The following is a 20,083-nucleotide window of genomic DNA, read 5'->3' as shown; positions in this document are numbered from 1 at the left end:
TATTAATACTACTGCTCTTATTACCAAAAAAGAATCCAAACCATCCTTTCGGGGAAGAAGGTCCCAAAGGTGGTTTCCACGACACAAAGTCTCCATAACAACAAGTAACAAATAACAGCACATTACACAAAACATTGAAATTCATGTTCGGTTAGAATGGATGGGCTGAGACACAAATGCATCTCGCTCACCGAAATACTAAAATCCAATGAAGAATTAATTTTAAACACACACAACTCTGTAAAATCCTTTTTAGGAGAAAGGCACCAGACAACAAATGAGTCTTTGGGGTTTTATTTATCCATAGTTGCTAAGAGTTGCTGATAGATCTCTCCTCTGTTAAGACTCGGGTCTTTTTACACACGAACCTGAGAGTAAATGGGATTTGCCTGGAACTTCAAAATGGAGGATTGTGCTGTTTATTGTATACTGCTATGGGTTAGGGGCACAATTGGAAAAGTTACTTTTGGGTACAGTTACTCCCAGAATCTTCTAGCCAATATAGCTATGGCTCACCCTGGTTGAGGATGCAGGGAACTGGACCGTTCCTTCCCAATCTGATGGCTTCCGTTCCATATGTAATTTTACTATAGGAGCCCTGGTGGCGCAGTGCTTAAATGCCTGTACTGCAGCCACACTCAAAACCACAAGGTTGCGAGTTCAAGACCAGCAAAAGGGCCCAAGCTCGACTCAGGCTTGCATCCTTCCGAGGAGGGAGCTAAAATGAGTACCCAGACTGTTGGGGGCTTACTTGCTAATTAACTTACTTGCTGTTCACCGCTATGATCTTTGGAATAGCGGTATATAAATAAAACAAATTATTATTATTATTATTATAGCTCCCAATAATAATAATGGGAATTTTAGCATCTCTTGAGCATCTGTCAACATTTCACAGATGAACACTAGGACATATGTGACCAAGAAACATCAGAGTACGTTCAAGATGGCCAAAGTTGTTAATGAAGAAGAGCACACAAAATAGGAGAAGATGCAGCAGTTTACTTTAGGGGAAGCCTCTCCTCTCCTCCTTCCTGAGTTAACTGTGTGCAAACCAGAGTTAATGCACCTGAGGAAGTAGGATCTTCTACAAAAGCACCTGCTACCACCTTCTTTCTTTCACTTAGTCTCAAAGGGGTTGCAAGATCCCTTTGCATTCTCTTTGCAGCAATTGAACTCAGCAGAGAACAAAGGGGGAAGGAGGGAGGAGGAGAGAGAAACTGGGACGGTTTAAAAGCAGCTGGAAAAGTGGGATGGTAAAGGATTAACCGGAACTGTCCCTGGGCATTTTAAGGGCATGGTGCATTCAGGAAGCCTGCAACAATCTAATATACTGCTGGTTAGCAATTCTATCTGGTTTGAGGACTGGCATGTTTTTGGAGGCAAGCCATCTCTCTTTTTGTGTTAACCTTTGGATTCTTTCACCTTTTTTGCCCCCGTTCTTGAGAGCCATCAGCCCTTTGCCTCCTCTACTCTCCAAGAAAGCAGACAAAACAAAGTATATATCATCTGCTAGGTTCTTTTGTTTGTTTCACAAAAGTTCTTTAAACCCACTTTGTTTGTTTCAGCCGCTCGTGGTTTCCCTCACTGTTTATCAAATCCGAGATGGATGTATAAGCATTTTTGAAAAGGGAAAAACAGCTAAATTGCCTTTTTCTAAGCAAAAATTAAAAAGAGGCTTAAGTAGCCCACACAGCTAATGAAACATAGTTTACAAACCACAAAATATACTTAAAAAACAAGCGTGGGAACTAAAGGACAACAATTTAGTTTCCGATAGTCATCCGCTGAGGAAGCTTTCTAGAATTTCAGTTGCAAAATTTTATTCTCTCTCTAAAACAAGGATAAACAAATGTCTGGATGTTCTGGATTACATGTTCCTAAATTAGTTACTATTATCTGTCTTGGTTAGGGCTGATGGGTGTTGTAGTCCTCAACATGCTGGGATACACCAAGCAGCCTTCCCCTGAACCTTTGGATATCATAGCTACACGTTTTCTTCCATGGTGCAAACATAGATGGCATGCCCTCCAACATTTCACAGATTAAAACCAAGGCATGTGTGGCCAAGCAAGATCAGAGTCTGGTCAAGATGGCAAAAATAGTATTCGTGAAGTAGAACAGACAACCTATGAAAGGTTGCAACAGTTTGCTTTTGCCTGAAACTACTGGGAAGTAGTTTTCCATTCCTCTCTTCTCCCCCACCTTGCTATGTTAACTGAGTGCAAACTACTTTTGCACTCTGGATTCAGTTCGCAGCAATGGAAGTAAGCAGAGGACAAAAGAGGGAAAGTGGGAGAAGGAGAGAGAAACTGGGACATTTTAATAGCAGGTTTAAAAATGGGATAGCAGAGGATTAATTGGGATTTTACCATCCTAGGACAGGCTCAGGCACAAGCAAACTGCTGAAGCCTCTCCAAGCTTGTGTGTTCTTCTTCCTTAACAATTTTCCCCATCTTGATCACCCTCTGTCCCAATTTTCCTCCATGAAATACTAGAGGTTATGCAAGGACTCTGTGACCCTAAAAAGTAAGGATCACTGAGATTTTCATAAGCCAAGATGCCAAAACTGATTCCGCCTCTCATCCCCCTGAACTTCTTGCAGTGAAAGCTGGGGAAGAATAAATGCCATAAACCAAGGGTATGCTTAACCAGTGTTTGACAGGTCATTTTGTCTACAGTTCCCATGATCCATATCCAGAATGCTGGCTGGAAATCCTGGGAGTTGTAGTCGAAAAAAGGGACTGGTTCCCAACTCTGCTCATAAGCACTGTGTCCATAGATAGCATTAGTTAAATCACAATATATTATTTTTAACACCCCCCCCCCCCGAATCTCCCATAGCTGTAAATACATTGGGCCCTCAGTATCCACTGGGTTTTGGTTCCAGGACCCTCCCTGGATGTCCAAATCCATGGATGCTCACATCCCATTAAAATACAATGGCATAATAAAGTGGTGTCTCATATATAAAATGGTAGAAATCAGGTTTGCTTTTTGGAATTTATATAGTATACAGTGGTTCCTTGGTATCCACTGAGGTTTGGATACTGAAAGCCCCATTCAACACAGTGGCTTAGTAAAATGGAGTCCCTTATATAAAATGGCAAAATCCAGGTTTGTTTTTTGGAATTGATATTTTTGGGAATATTTACAATCTGTGGATACGGAGGGCCGATGGTACCCCTGCTTCCTGCGTTTGTCCCCGACTTTCCTGAAGCTGCCAGTCAAGAGGGCAAGGAAAGAGCGAGAGGAGAAAGGCACCATGTCAGAGCTGGGAGCAAAGGAGAGAAGGAGGCAGGCTGCCAACCTTCCCGCTGCCAAGTTCTCCTGCTTTGGAGTTGAGCAACTGGAAACAATATTTCCCAATGAGTCACACACACTCATGCATAGCGCATGCATACATACCCTCAGAGGCAGCCCACCCACTCCCCGTCCCCGAGACAAAAATGGTTAACTGTTCACGTGAAGCCAACTCAAGTTCGTGACCTCCCTTTAAATGTGCAACATCAAAGATTATTTCTACATTTTCCACGGTGTGTCGTTTCCTCGTGTTGCCCGAAGACTTCATTTCTATAATGCACATATTTGCAAGCAGCTGGAAATATGTGCCACACTGAAGTCGGAGCCCAGAGGCTCAGCACTTTCCTTTCCTTATTAGGAGGTAAGGTTGCTAGGTTTGGGATCGTCCCAGGCTCTGAGCTTTTGGAGCCAACATATGAGACCTAAAGACGGTCCCTGATCATTTCACCAAGCGTTGTGCATTAAAGTACCAACCACAGTTGCTCACCTGCTTGGAGAGATGGGATAAAGAACATTTAATCTAGCCTACTTGCTTCTAGCCAGAAAGCGGATGCGGAGCAGAGCGGAGGGTAAGACCTGGCACCTGGCAAACGCAGTTTTAATTCAGTTAAGTCAGGAAGGAAGGAGAGGACAGGGCTGAGTCTGTCCCTTCCCAGTAGGCTGAGGCAAAAGCAAACAAGCCTCTCCTCGCTTGTGTGATTTTCCTCAATAAGAACTCTTGCCATCTTGACCACACTCTTGATGTTGCTTGGCCGCACATGTCCCAGTTTTTATCATTTACGAAATGTTAAGAGGCCATTTATTTAAGCCATTTATTCAGAAGCCGCAAGGTGCTTACCTGAGTTCGCTGGTGGCCATCCATTCTTCGTCATCCAAAGGCACCTGTACCTGGTTGCTGTCCGCAAACTCCAAAGCCATGCCATCCCGCAACCAGCTCAGCTCAGGCGGCTCTCCGGCGGCACGGACAGAACAGGAGAATTTTACATCCTTTCCCAATGAGGATGTCAGGTTGAATGGGCTCTCAAGGAAGTACACAGCTAAAAGGATAAAGACAAGAGAGTATACTATCAGAATGGCATAACAGAGAAGAAAACTGAGTGACAATTGAATTGCATCTTGTTCAGATTACTAGAATATGCTCTACACAGGGCTATCTTTAGAGCAGGGGGATTCGAACCCTGGTCTCCCAGATTAAACCACCCTGATTATTATTTAAACCATAAATAATCCCATAAATTTTAAAGGGTGGTCACTGGCCAGGAAAAAAGAGAGAATCTGGCCAATGTGGGTGCCTCCAACAGCAGTTTGATCTAAAGGAAATAGTATGTGAGGCTTTCAAGAACAAAGAGAAAACACTACTAACTGTTGCAAAAGTCTGCATCAGATTGAGTAGCTGTTTCATTGCACAGGAGCAAGGGTTAGTGTAAATGCTGGCAACCTCTTAGCACAAGTGGACCTGGCTCCTTTCCTTTCCCTTCCATTTCCAATCTTCTGCTCTGAACCAGTTGGGGAAGCAGGAAAGAGTAATGCTGTCATGATCTGGCTGGATGAATGCAGACGATGCCTCTGCTCGCCTCTCCGTCACTAGATGCCAGGGGTGGCAGCTACCCACACCAGTCCCACCCGCTTAATGATGGCTCTTGTTATTCTCTGGCATAGCACACCCCAGAGATGCCAAGGACCAAAAAAGTCTCTGATGCTACTGGAGGGTTTGGAGGATTCCCAGAGCAGACTGTACAATTTCCTGTGTGCCTTAACAGAAAACCATCCTTAAATGAGTGTCTCGGTGACAGAAATTCAACAGGCGAAGCTTATGCCTTTGGGAATTTATATACATTTTTGATTATTTTTCAAGCAGTGGATGCTTGAATCCGTGGATAAAAAGTCCATGCATATGGAGGGCTGACTGCATTATTATATCCTTTGCTCTTTCCAAAACTGGGACTTACAAGATTAAAAACAGTACAGTTAAAAACATAGAAAAGGGTTACATTAAAACAGAATTAAATGATTACACTATTAAAAACATATTCTTTGCCTAGTTTAGGGAAGCGACCGTTGAAGCAGCCCTAGGCAGATCCCCATTTTAACGGGAGATCTCTGGATGATTAGCAAGAGATTGGCAGGAGTCCCCAGCTTTCCATTTTTTAACAACCGCAACAAGAAAATGACAATGTTGTCCATCCACCCACCCGCCCCATTCCCTCACTGCTCCAGTTAGGTTTTTAAAATTGAGAAAGATTGCTTTGACCAAAAATAGACTTTTATGCAAAAGGATGGCGAGGTCAGTTCAGTTCTAATACTTAAAACAAAACTCCCGCCAGGCGCAGAATGTATTCTTTTAACTCTTTAAATCAAAGTGCATCGCTTTGGCGCCTGGCTCTGGATGTTCAGTCTTGAGATAATAGATCCTATAAGACTTGAACATCCATGGATTTTGGTATCCAGGAACCAAACCTCAACAGATATCAAGGGTAGTTCCCGAAAGTAAAAAAAGGAACAGGTTTTGTCGACTTTGCATTCGTATTAATGTCACATTATTTTTCATTGATGCAAACATCGTCTGAAAAACTACCCACTTTTGCGGGTTATTTCTAATTTCTGTTCAGGTTAACACTGAACATCATGTGAAAAACAACCCGCTTTTGCAGGGTTTTTCCAATTTGAATCAAGTTTCTGCACCGGATATGTCTCATGTAATAAACTCCGCAGAAAACATGGTGCTTCCAGATGGTGCCAAGATTGCAACACTCATCGTTCTTTGGCAGCAAGAATCAATGGTGGAAGAGGATGGGAGCTGTAGTCCAACATCTGGAAGGGCCACAGATTATTCCTCCCCGCTCTAATCGGTGGCTATTACCAGCTCATTCCTATGCAGTGTAAACTATGTTATCCAGCTGTATACGGGGACGCAGAAGTTGGCTGAAGTTTTTCCAGACTAGCTAAGTAATGTGGAATAAAAGTGCGTCATTGCGAGGCTCTTCCATCAGCTGCGAAACAAGGAGAATTTATACAACCCTTTGGGAGGCATATGCCAAGCGAAGGATGGATGGGGATGGGGAGTGTGTGTTTTTGTGTGTATGTAAAGTAGAGAGGGCAGGGGGTGGGTAAGTCCATAAATCTGGGAATATCCTGCCTCATAGCCACAGTTAACTCTTGAGGAATGAGGGACACATTCCGGGGCCTGAGAAACAAACTGTTCTGTATTTGGACAGCACCCAGGACTCAGTCTTAACCCTCACATTTCTTTCTCTGTTCGTGGAACCGCCATCTATATGGCATCTGACTAGAGATGGGAAAGGAATTTATACAATTGGCCCTCCGTATCCATGGATTCTTTATCCACGGATTTAGGCATCTATGGCTTGAAAATATAGTTGTCCTTCCATATCAACGGATCTTTTTATCCACGGATTCGAGTATCCACGGCTTGAAAAATATTCAAAAAATATATAAATCCTAAAAAGCAAACCTTTATTTAGCCATTTTATATAAGGGACTCCATTGTATTTAATGGGACTTGAACATCCATGGATTTTGGTATCCACAGGGGGACCAGGAACCAAACCCTAGCAGATATCAAGGGCCCACTGTATCTATCTATCTATCTATCTATCTATCTATCTATCTATCTAAAAGCAAACCTTGATTTTGCTGTTCTGTATAAGGGACATCATTTTACTATGCCACTGTATTCAATGAGAGACTTGAGCATCCACAGATTTTGGTATCCACAGGGAGTCCTGGAACCAAATCCCACTGGATACTAAGGGCCCACTGTACTAACCAAATCTTAAAAATGAATGTATCCAGGTTTTAGTTTGTGAGACTCTTTGCAAAAGCATGTCCATACTTTTCCCATCACTGGGCACAGACTACAACATACTTTAAATCATCCCAATATGGCAAGGACAGTCCGTATTAATCCTCAGTCCTACTTTTTCAGCGTTTTAAAAATTGTCCCAGTGTCTTTCTCCTCCTCCCGCTTCCCTCCTTTGTCTTCAGCTTACTTCAGTTCCTGCAAACTTATGTTCGCATTGCTTTGCACTCAGTTAACTCAATAGAGGGAGTTGTAGCAAAAGGATTTTTTCACTCAATTGGATCAGAAGAAAGAGAGGAGAAAGGTGAATCTTGCCTTTCCCAGTAGGCTCTGGCAAAAGCAACCTGCTGCAACCCTTCCTAGCTTGCATGTCCTTCCTCATTAATAATGTTAGCTATCTTGGACACACTCAGATGTTGTTTGACCAGACGTATCTTTGCTGAAATGTTGGTGCTTAGAGCCAGGCAGTCTGGAGGCAATGACATGCACAGTGGTTGCATGGATGGATGTGGGATGGGGTGCATCGTTCGAAATTGAGCAAGGAAAGGAGAGGACTGATAAAATGGCCCCCTATGGACTGGACAGCCGTTTCAGTCCCCTTTCCATGCTCCTGACATCACTGAGCAAATGGTGCCAACCACTCCGCCTCTCCCAGTCCCAAGGGGAGGAAAAATTGGCACAGACCGTCACCCAAAGGGTGGAGAGCCATTCCTCTCCCTTCTTAGCTAGTTATCACAGACCATTCGGGAGCCTGGAAGGAGTCCCTGAGGTCTGGAAGACAAAAACATGCCTCCTCCTTCTGCTCCTCTGGACTGAAGAAAGACAAGCCTATTCTACACCCCTCCTTTATTGCCTCATTCACCAGATACAGACTCTCTTGACCACCACCTACACAAGCAACTCTTCCAAGAGAGAAAGTCATCCCCTTGCCTCCCAAGTTTTGCAGAATCCCAAGACAAAGTGGGAAGAGGATAACACTATCAGCTGGCCAGCTTGAATAAAGATGGAGTCAAGGATGCGAACGTATTCAAGGCATGCAGAGTTTTATCCCGGATCCATTTGCATCGGTTATTCACACAGCCGAAAATACGAATCTTTTAGATAAACTCGGGGGTTATTCAGATAGTGAAAATAATCCAGGTGGAATCTGGGTTGAATTGTTGTTCACATGCATTTCAAATGCATCTGATTAAGTTGGTGGAGCTGCCAAAAAACCCACTTAACCCAGGATAATTGATGTCAATCCTTTCCCCAAATTCCCCCCCCCCCCAAAAAAAAAATTGGATTTTTGGCTGTGTGAATAACTGATAAGAATAGACCTGGGATAAACTGGGAGAAAACTCTGGATGTCTTCAACGCACTCTGGATACAAAATGTAAATTTATGCTTCTCAGTCATGCCCAAAATGAAAGACATTTTGGAATTCCTCCTGGACAGAAGGTTGAAATGTAGGACACACCCAGGAGAAGGAGAACATCTGGTCACTCTGTAAAGAGACAGTCTGCATGCATTTCTCTTGGCTTTGCTGCTATTAAAGCCACAAGAGTCCAGCCGGAATAAGAGGTGGCTGGCAACATTCCTTGGCGTTCCACCTCCAACCAAACCCCATCCAGTTTTACAAGTTCAGCTTTGGTCCTCCTCGACTTCAGCCATCACTGCCGTCTCCAAACCAGGGCTTAGGATATTTGCTCCTGTGGACTACCAATACTGGAATCTCTCGGCCGTCATTGCTAGGGGCTGTAGTCTGCAAAAGTAAATTGCTCAAAGCTCTGCTTGGAGAAGTAGGACAGCATATTTGGTCCCTTCATTAAGGGCACCCATTCCACAAGAGACATCTAACTACCATGCCAAGGGACTGTGCTAAAACAAAATAATGGGTGTGAGAAAATCAATCTCCTTCCAATAAGCCACAAAGCAGTGGTTTGTGTTATTATTAGCCTGCTTAACTGATTGAAGCTGATGTTAAAAGGAACCAATCCATCCACTCTATACACCCAAAAAGAAAGTAAGAGAGGGAGGGAGTGGGGAAAGGAAAAATAGTTGGAGAGATAAGATAGGTGGATGGATGGATGGATGGATGGATGGATGGATGGATGGATGGATGGAGAGGGAGAAAGGCAGAGAAAGAGAGGATGGATGGATGGATGGATGGATGGATGGATGGATGGATGGATGGATGGAGTATGATAGAAATAAGATAGGATGGATGGGTGGATGGCAAATAGATAGAGAGAAAGGATAGATAAATAGCTATGGTAGGATAGAGAGACAGACAGATAGAATGACAGGTAGGGTGGCAGGTAGGTAGATAGAGATAGATAGATGGATGGTAGGTAGGTAGGTAGATTAGGATGGATAGACAGACAGATGGAATGACAGGTACATAGGTAGGTAGGTAGGTAGGTAGGTAGGTAGGTAGGGATAGATAGACAGACAGACAGACAAAGATAGATGTAAGCTGCTCTGATAGCCTTTTGGCTGAAGAGTGGGGTATAAATACTCTAAATAAATACAAAAAGTCAAGACAGGATAGATAGATGTTAGCATGGATAGATATTCAGTAAGACAGGCAGGCAGGTAGGCAGTATTCCATTTCTTGGGCACTTCAATATCCTGGGCACTTAAAACGTGTTTCTGAAACCTTATGCTTGCAAAGAGCAGCCACTCCCTCCAATCCTGGCCTCACGCAAACAGATCCTCTGTTCCCTAAAAACATGGTGTAAGATTTGCATTTGCAATCTGGTGTGCAGATGACATGCTAATGCTGATGCAGACTTGATGAAAACTGTGTGTGTGTCCCCTCCTTGATCAGGGTGGAAATCGTGCAACCTTCCAGATGTTGCTAGACTGAAACGTTCAGCATATCAGCATTGGAATCTGCAGTCTAACAACATCTGGAGGCTGACATGATTCTCTTCTTGTCCTGGATGGGACAACTTGCTTTAAAAGGACAACAGTCGTTCCCAGTTTTTACAGCTTCTTTCTTCTCAGGGTTGGGGACAGGGGCTTTATGGAGTTCAGATTTAAATTTACACTTCGTTGTGTATCTGGCTATAACACAACATTAAGTTATCACCTGCTACTACTCAAGCTAAGCCTATCTGAACATCTTATGCACCATCAAGTGATGTTACAGTATGTAGAGAGCCAGCATGGTGTAGTGGTTTGAGAATTGGACTATGACTCTGGAGGCCAGGATTTGAACCCCAGCTCAGCCATGTAAGCCTATTAGGTGACCCTGAGTAAGTCACACTCTCTCAGCTTCAGATGATGGCAATGGCAAACCCTCTCTGAAGAAACTTGCCATGGAAACCCCATGATAGGTTCATCTTAGGGTGGCCATAAATTGAACATGACTTAAAGCCACACAACAACAACCATAACCTATTTTTCAGTGGACATGTTGTGCCTTGCCCTTTATCCTCCCACATCCAGTGGTCTTCTTTTTATCCGCTTACATTTTCCTATAGCAAAATGCATGCCTCTCTGAATGGAGTGTTTCTCTTGAGGAAGCAGTTAAGGCAAAAACAGGCAAAAGTTGACTGTTTAATTGTTCATGTGATTCTTTGGTGTAATGTTTGACCGCAATTGTCTAGAATAATCTTCCTTACCATTAATAATAGGGCTTAGGTGTTTCAGCTCATAATGACATCACTTGTTTTGCCAATTCTCCAGAAATGCTAGGTGGCCTAGCATGCGTTTCCAAAGAACCCCGTGCGCAGACATGTTGCAACCATACCAGTTCAAAAGCACGAATCAGGTCCCACTGAACCATATGCTGGTGTGGTGGTTGCTATGTGCCTTCACATCGCCTCTACCCTAGCACAAGGTTTTACTGGCAAGATTTCTCCAGGAGAGGTTTCAGATTGGCTTCTTAGTAGGCTGAGAAAATACGTGACTTGCTCACAAGGTGCATACCTTCCAGCTGTCTGGATGTGCCAATTAATCCTCTGTCATCCCACGTTTTCGCATGCTTTTCAAATGTCCCGGTTTCTCCCCACTTCACTTCTTTGTCCTCAGCATACTTCAGTTGCTGCAAACTGAGCTCTAAATTATTTTGCACTCAGTTAACTCAACAGAATCTGGTCCTTCCCAGTAGGCTCAGGACAAAGCAAACTGCTGCAGCCTCTCCTTGCTTTTGTGTGCTTCCTCATATATAGCTTTTGCCACCCTGGCCCTATTCTGATGTTGGCTGGTTATAGGTGTCTTGGTTTCCATCTGTGAAATATTGGACAATATCAGAGTGGGAGATTATCACACTGCCAGTTATGGCACAAACCAATTGGCATAGTTCCGATTTGGCAACAGTTCTAACCGCGTGACGCAGTGCGCAGACTGCTGCTATCCTGCCTTAAAACCACCACTTTTCATTCCACAACTACGCGACAATACCGCGTCCAGCAACCAGTGCGATCATGGACGTGCCGTCGTTGCGCAATCTTGCAACGTTGCGCCACTCCCTCCCTTCTAGTGAGGTCAAAGTACGCATGCGCAGCTTTAAAAAAAAGTCACGATCTTAAGAACGGGGTCAGTTCCTGCCGCTCTTATCGCGAATACATCCTGGTTTTCAGAGAAACGTGTGATCTAACGCACGGCTGCAGCATGTCATGGTTTCATTTCTTTTGAGTTGCCAGCAGTTAACGTCACGGTGCGACAATCTCCTGGGTTTCCATGGCTGAGGAGGGATTCGAACCTGGGTCCCCCCAGAGTTGTAATCCAATACTCAAACCACCACGCTACGCTGGCTTGCTTCCCTATGGACCGTAATGTCACACAGTCAGAGTGGCTAAGAAATACCAGAAAGGTGGGTCTTATCCTTTCAGTGCAATCTTCTGGTGGAATGAGAATTGCAACCTATGCAAGTAGCTACAGATATTGCGCTTGACGGTGGAATTCCAGATTAGTCAGGAATACATCTGGTATTATTCCATCTTTTATTCAGCAGGGGGTACCAAAGGGGTGAAAAAGCACCTGGCGTCAGAGAAGACTCTGGGACAGTTTTGCTTGATGCGGGCTCAATTGTTCCATTGTTTTACACATTCTTTTAAGTATACAGTAGAAAGGATGCCATTGTTTTCTGCCTGTAAGTCACCTGAAGTACCTTGTACAAAGGAGGGGGTATACATTAATAAATGATCATTTTGTCTCCTCAGTACTTGGCCCTTGGGTTTCAGAATCTAACCCTCGTCTTACACAAGGCATCAGATATGTAGCACCACACCCTTTTAGTTTGGCTCCGTCTATGAATATGAATTTGGAGAGCTCTTTCTGGCATTTTCCCCTGTCCCTCCAGCATGACTTCCAACCACAACTTTACTCAACAAGGAAGGGGGGAAAACCACTTCTAAAGAAACAACACCAACACCTTGGACGATGACTCCGGGGACCAGGGTCTGAATCCTGGCTCAGTCATGCAAACCCACTGGGTGGGCAAGTCACACTCTCTCAGCCTCAGAGGCTGGTGACCTGCAGGTGGAGTTTAAGAAGTTACCTGGTTTCAGACTATTCCTCCCAGCATCCCCCAGGAAGCATGCTGTCCGGGGGATTCTGGGAGTTGTCATCCAAAAAGGTAAGGGATAGAAACTGTTGTTGACCCTTGAACTGCCAGTTCACAGAATCAGAGCAGGACAGTTTCTCTAGGGACCCACCTGCAGCACTGAAGTTCTTTCTTGGCTCCAGCTTCAGAGCATTGTTTTACCTTGCAATCTTCAAGTCAAATAGAGTCAGGTTTCCCCTGTAAACCTAGAGGCGACGGAGTGGGAGAATCTGGGATCTAACAATGGTGGTGACTGATGTGGCCCAGCTGAAGGCACCTGGAGTGGGCAAATCCCTAAAGCCTACAAGAACACACACAAAATGTCCCAACACAGACAACTGAATCATCATCTCCCCACCCTGCCATCAGATCACCAGACTTGGCAAGAAAAGGAGACTTGCTCACTCCGAAATCCCACTCTGGTCAATATTTGGAGTGGAACGGAGAAGAGCATCAGACCTGGATTGAAGAATTGCTGTTGTTATTCTGTGCCTCCAAGTCATTTTTGACTTATGGTGACCCTATCATGGGGTTTTCTTGGCAAGTTTCTTCCGAGGAGGTTTGCCATTGCTCTCCTCTGAGGCTGAGAGAGTGTGACTTGCCCAAAGTCAACCAGTGGTTTGGTTTTTTTTAGGCTCGAGCAGGGAATCAAACCCTGATCTCCAGAGTCATAGTCCAACACTCAAACCACTACACTGTGCTGGCTCTCCGACATGAGTTCAAATTCTTTGCTCAGCTGCGGAGTTCACAGGCTAGCCTTGACCCAATCACCTCACCTTTGCCTACCTCACAGGGCTGTTGTGTTACTGCCACGGGGTGTCACCTCTGCTTCTTCAAAGAACAGACAACGCTCCATCACCCATGCTTCTTAGACTGTCTAGAATGATGTTCAAGACTTCAGGGCAGTACATAACACCGAGAGAAAACATGTTTTAGCATCACAACAACCCTTGGAGTAGGTTGGGTTGAGAGACAATCACTTGCCCAAAGCCATTTCAGAGAGCATCTTGGCCAAGGAGAGACTTTCTATCACTTGACCCTGACACCAACCCTGTGAGGTAGTCTAAATCTGAGCTGTGATATCCCATCTCTCATTGAATGTCACACTGCCAAAAAATTAAACCACTTGTATCCAGACATCCAGACATCTTGATCTACTTTCAACCTTCTACTTATCGCATCACATTGGATTGCAGTACTCTTGGTATCATCCACTCTGTTGTTGTTTTGAACACAACACCAGTGCTGTGCCCTCTGTTTCACATCCACAGATCCACATATGGGCACATCCTTACCTTCCTGGGCACTGCTGATGCCAATCCACCAAACCATCAGGCAGGAGCAAAGAAGAGATCGGCCAAGTTGACTCATTTTCCCGAGACCAAAGAGTCTCCAAACAAATCTCAGCCTGCCCAAGAGAAAACTAAAGGCTCATTGGCAGAGATGTGGGGGGGGGGGGACACCAAAATTTGGGGGACAGATTCTCACAAGTGTCCGGCAGCTCCCCGGTTTGTGGAGGAAAAGGCTGAAGGGAGAAGTTGTCGCTGGAGCCGAAAACAAGTGACGAAATCGAGAGTGAAGTCAGCACCCAAGAGATGGATGGAAAGATGGATCCAAGGTTTTGAAACAAAACAAAGGCAACTTCGTTTTTTTGCTTTCCCCAACTTGCCAAAACTCTTGGTGGAAATTCCAGATAAGTTTCCCAACCTGGGATAATGGTCCGTATCACAAAAAGGACAAAAATCCAAAGGAGAGCCAACGAGAAAAGGTCTTGCCTTCAAATTCCCCACTTAAGAGTTGGCTTCACTTGTCACAAGAGTGTTGTTTTTCCATCCTGGCTTGTCCCAAGTCCTGCACCTGATTTTCTTTTCCTCTTCTGCCTCCTCTTGCCAGGCAATTCTTCCTTCTGCTCTGGTTTTGTTTGCTTCTTCTGACTCAAGGAGGGAAGAAATAGATCTGTGTAGCCCAACAAACTTGCGCGCCCAACGTCTCCAAGAGTGCCAGCCTCTCTTGAGGACCAAAGTGCTGACTTCTCCAAAAAAAGAAAGGAGAGAAAGAGAGAAAATTAGGGAAACAGCTCTTCCTTTTTGCTCTGCCCCTGACTCACCCACTCCCACTCACTACTGTTGAAAAGTGCTTTGGTTAAAAGGCCTGCCAGAGCTTAGCAAGTTGAAAGGGAGAGAAAGGCTGGGGGTGGAAAAGACAGGAGGAACCAGGCAAGGGGTGTGAGAATGAAAAATTCCATCCAGCTTTGGCAGGGTTAATGGGAGGAGAAGAACAGAAGAGAGAAAGAAAGACAGACTTTTCTTAAAGTTACACGCACCCACTTGCCGGGGGAAAAAAGGAGTCGTGGGGAAAGCCACACCGAGCGCATGGGACAGAGACTGAGCATGGATTAGCTGCAAACTCTCTGACTTGACATCCTCACATACCAATGGCATATATATGTCTATGCTGGCTTCCACTCCACCAAAAAGCATCTGAGGAAGTCAACTCAAGCCTGTGAAAGCTCATGCTGCCAACTTCTTTCGTCCAGTTATTGGCAGATGTTGAGCCAATGCAGCATTTTGTACATTGAGATGGAGAAAGTTTCAAAGGTGCTACAAGATCTCTCTACATACTGATTCCACAGACTAACATGGCTATATTTTTAATACTCTTATCATGAGTTGAGCGCCTAAGGATTGCTTTCCTCCACTTCTGGCAGTTCATCTCCAAAGGCTGAGATGTTGTTCACCTGCTAAAGAGAGAGAGAAATGTTGGGACATTGAGGGGAGCTGTGGATTGCCAGATGTTGCTGGACTGTTGTGCCCATCATCCCTGATCATTTCGGGACAGCCAGAGTTGCAGTGCAGAACATCTGAAGGGCGGTGGTTTCCTTAGTCTGATAGAAACTAGTACAGTTGGTCCTCCCTATCCATGGAATCAGCCATCCATGGCTTGGAAATATGTTTTAAAAATACAAACTCCAAAAAGCAAACCTTGATTTTGCCATTTTATATAAGGGCTTCATTTAACTCTTCCATTATAGTAAGTGGGACTTAAGCATCCACAAATTTTGGCATCCAAACGGGGGCCTGGAACCAAAGTACAGGAGCCACTGTATAAAATAACCCCTCTTTCTTTCTCACATATGCAAAGACAGTGCCCTCCAGATATTTTGGAACTAGGTTGAAATAGGGACAGGACTCTTGTACCATTAATAGTTATATAGAAATGGGAGTTTTGCATGAACACCTGCTGAAATTATGCATTCGACACTACTATTATAGGTACAGGAGCCCTGTCCCTTATTTCACTTGGCAACCCTGATTGGAACACAACCCAACTCAAGATGTTTGATTTCTCATTGTACAACACGGTTTGAGAATTAATACAATCGGGCCACCAGTTTTCCAACTGGTGGGTTTTTGTGATTCACAACTGAGTCATGCATAGTCCTAAGGTGGCTATTTGGTTTTATGGGGGTTTTTATCCATCCAGGAGAAACAAAATGAACAGACAGATACAGATATGGTTAACAAATTGAGTTTGGGGTTCAGTGCAGTACAAGTGAGGGTCATTTCTCACATACTACTACTACTACTATTTACTTATATCCCACCTTTCTCCCAATATAGGGACTCAAGGTTTAATAGAAGTAGGAGAATTACCATATACACTCGACTATAAGTCAGCCTCATGTATAAGTCGAGGACAAGTTTTGGGGCCAAAATTATGGATTTTGCTATGACCCATGGATAAGTCAAAGGTAAAATTTAGGGGCATATATCAAAGGATCTAAAAGATGAAGCAAAGCAAAGTCAAAGAACTTACAAAATTCCAGCAGACATAACTCTTTGTGCTCACATTTAAGGCTGGATGGATAAAAGAGTAGAGTCAGTTGTTGCTTCCAGGACAGATTATACTCTTGCTTTTCACCAGGGGATGGTTCATTCCTTTAAATAAGAGTTAAGATACAGTACTTACATTCACCCATGGATAAGTCGACTCAGGTTTTTTGGGGTCAATTTATTAACCTAAGTTTCTAGAGTTATACATTAGTATATACTAGTAATTCATCTACTTAAGCTCACAGTGATAAGTAGCTTGACAATTGGTCAGAAGCAGAGACGGATATAACAACCCAAAGTCTGGAAGGCTTCTGTAAGATTTCACAGTACATTTATCACATTTCGATACTTCAGGAGACCTGACTCAGCCCTGGAAGAGCGGCGGCGAAGGCGGACTCTCCTATCTTGGCCTTCAAGTTGAAAAATTCCTGACTAAACTCTTTTCTTCCTTCCTAGATTATTCTTCTTTTTCTAGTGTTACTTTTATCATGTCCAGGATGCGGCAAACATAGCGCTTGAAATGGACTGAACACTTTGCTCTCCTCCAGATGAGGCCATGTGCCTTTAAAATGCCCAACAGCTAACAAGATATTTTTATTGGCAGGACTTCAGCCAATGCAGCATTTTGTACATTGATGGAGAAGGTTTCATGGGTTTCTCTGAACATGTGAAATGTGCATCTTTTCACTGCTGAGGAACCACAAGGCAGCCAAGCTGCTATAATAAAAGTAAACCTCACCTACACCAGGGAATGCAATTCAGATCATTCATGCAACCTTTGGTCCTCCAGGTGTTTTGGACTCCAGCTCCCAGAAGCCCCAATCAGCTTGGTCAATTGACAAGGATTCTGGGAACTGAAGTCCAAAACATCTGGAGGATCAAAGGTCTGCAATATTTCCCCTTGCCCTGCAGCCAAACCAAACATACCTAGCATATTTGGCTAATAAATGGCTTTAAAATGCTCCATTGTTTGTGTTTTCTGGAGGGGGGTTAACCATTACCTTCCACAAAGTCGGGAGATGGGTGACATTGCTGAGGAGCTCCAAGGATCCGATGCAAAGGAAGGGAAAATTAGTCATTGAAAGTCACAGTTATTGAGATTATTATATACACACAGTTTATGACAGAAACAATAAATAATGCATATCAGATCCAAGCAATGCAATTGCAAATGAAATAATGATAATAATATAGTAGTATGCGTACTTGCAGAGCCAGCGTGGGATACTGGTTGAGCATTGGACAACAACTCTGGAGACTAGGGTTCGATTCCTGCTTGGCCATGGAAACCCATTGGGTGACCTTGGGCAAGCCACATACTCTCAGCCTCAGAAGGCAATGGCAAACCTCCTCTAAAAAAACTCTTGCCAAGAAAACTCCATGATATGTTCGCCTTAGGGTCACCATGCGTCGGAAATTATTTCCCATTACATATTTGCACCATCCCAAATCCTAATGCAAAAAAGAGTAAGCTTTACGTTCCCTCTTAGAGAAGAAAGCTGTGGAGGAAAAGCTTTGGTGGGTGGGACAAGTTACTTTTGGGGGGGATTTTGTATGCTCAGGATTCAAGTTGTCTGTTGATTTATGGAATTCCCATGGGTTTTCTTAGGTAGGGAACACTTAAAGAGGTTTTTGTCAGTCTCTTCCTCTGAAATACAGCCTACCTGGTATTTATTGGCATTGGCATTCCTCCATCCAAGTACTAACCAGAGCTGACCCTGCTTAGCTTTCAAGATCAGAAGTGATCTGGTACCTTTAGGAGATTTAACTCCCTGAATTCCTTGCATTCAGGATTGTTCCAGGCCTTGAGGTTTCCAGGCCAAAACCTGAGACCTGGGAATAGTCCCTGATGATGCATTAACCATGATGTGCTACGTAAGATCCATAGTTGCTCACAGCTGGTCATTCAAACACAGACGTACGTCTGACCTGCACTGCAGGAATAATGCAGTTTATCACCGCTTTGACTGCCATGGCTCAATGCAACAGAATCCTGGGATTTGTAGTTTGTTCTAGCACCTGAGCTCTCTGACAGAGAAGGATAAAGACCTTGTATAACTACAAATCCTAGAATCCCATAACATTGAAACATGGCAGTTAATGGGGTGTCAAACTGCAAACTGTATTATTTCTACAGTGCGGTCAGCAGTGACCAAGCTCACCTAAAACTGAAGAATATGCCCCCTTTTCTCCCGTGACCCATGGAAACTGGAGACTCAAAGCCAGGCCCTCAAAACTAAGATCAACTGTCAGGGGTGAAACGTACATCTTTAATCTCTTCCCTTCAGGCTGCGAAGACCCATGGCCTATTTCTTTTATGCTGGCTAAGCATAGCCAAAGCTCTCCTCTGCTGCTGGGAGATACACCCAGAATCCAAGGTCCTCTGGTATTCCCCTCTCCTCCTTCCTTCCTTCCTTCCTTCCTTCCTTCCTTCCTTCCTCCTGAGCTTTTGGCATTTATCTGCAAGGATGGGATGTAAGGGAGGAGAGCTCAGTTGCGCAAACAGCAAATCTGGGCAAAGGTGCTGACATGCAGCAGAGCAGAAATGTAGAGTCAGGTTTCTTTCAGAAGGCGCCAACCCAGTCTCTGTTGAAGGATCCTTCGGAGTCAGGGACTGTGGCTGATCATTTCTTGTCATGTGCCTTCAGGTTCTTTTGGACTTATGGCAACCCTAAAGCGAACCAAACATGGGGGTTTCTTGGCATGATTTGTTCAGAGGAAGTTTGCCATTGCCTTCCTTTGAGGCTGAGAGAGTGTGACTTGCCCAAGATCACCCAGTGGTTTTCATGGCCGAGCGGAGAACTGAATCCTGGTCTCCAGGATAGTTGTCTGACACTCAAACCACTACATTGCCTGAATCAATCCAAAACCTGAACCTGATCCAGACTCAAGTCAGGTCCCATAATCTCTATTTTTCTAACACTTTAGAGTTAATATATGCTACCAGTTATTGGTTCTCTATGTAACTGTACAATTGAAAATCTGTGTATGCTCAAGTCCCATTAAATACAAGGACATAGCAAAATGGTTTGCCTTATAAAAAAATGGAAAATCAAGGTTTGATATTTGAAATGATACTTTTTTTTGAACATTTTCAAACCGTGGATGCTTGAATCCGTGTGTAAAAAAATCTGTGTATAAGAAGGGCTGACTACACACACACACACACTTTTCATTTGAATTCCAACCTGCTGGATGTTGTTGGACTACAGCTCCCAGCGTCCTGCACCAAGGTATTTCACACTGCTGTGTTTTTAAGTAGACAATCCATAGACCCCCCCATAGAAAATCTGCACACATATATATATATATATATATATATATATAAAACCACCCTCAGTGTGCCTCATCTGTAAAACAGGAATGGTACTGGGGTGTTTTCGCACAGCTTTTGTGGCTGCGTTTCAAGAGCTGTAGTTAATTTAGATATAGCTTCATACCTGTATTACACACACAACTGATAATAGAGGTCACAGGAACCAGGTAAAAATTAGCTTGCTTCCTGAGCAAACATTTTGCACCAGCCTCTGTCCTACACCCCACACAGGCTGCCACAAATGGGACCACACACACACACACACACACGTTTGT

The 20,083-nt window shown here is 44.0% G+C and overlaps 1 protein-coding gene across 4 annotated transcripts in view; it reads right to left on the bottom strand.

The window, feature by feature from the left end:
* Positions 1-15,124, bottom strand: part of AXL (AXL receptor tyrosine kinase) — a 51,287-nt gene extending 36,163 nt beyond the window's left edge. For 2 of the 4 annotated variants that reach the window (XM_089478253.1, XM_089478256.1), the window contains exons 1-2: positions 13,955-14,860; positions 4,142-4,340 (exon numbers count right to left, since the gene is read on the bottom strand). In XM_089478253.1, coding sequence (XP_089334379.1) covers positions 4,142-4,340; positions 13,955-14,030 — 275 coding nt within the window. In that variant the 5' untranslated portion in view covers positions 14,031-14,860. Of the gene's footprint in view, positions 1-4,141; positions 4,341-4,666; positions 4,756-13,954; positions 14,861-15,091 lie in introns of those variants that run through there. The other 2 variants (XM_089478255.1, XM_089478257.1) reach the window with 2 other exon arrangements.
* Between the last annotated feature and the right edge of the window lie 4,959 nt (positions 15,125-20,083).

Source organism: Sceloporus occidentalis, unplaced genomic scaffold (assembly GCF_023333645.1).
Source record: "Sceloporus occidentalis isolate IW3139 unplaced genomic scaffold, rSceOcc1.0.p SCAF_13, whole genome shotgun sequence".
Classification (NCBI taxonomy): domain Eukaryota; kingdom Metazoa; phylum Chordata; class Lepidosauria; order Squamata; family Phrynosomatidae; genus Sceloporus; species Sceloporus occidentalis.
This window is presented reverse-complemented; position numbering and strand designations above follow the sequence as displayed.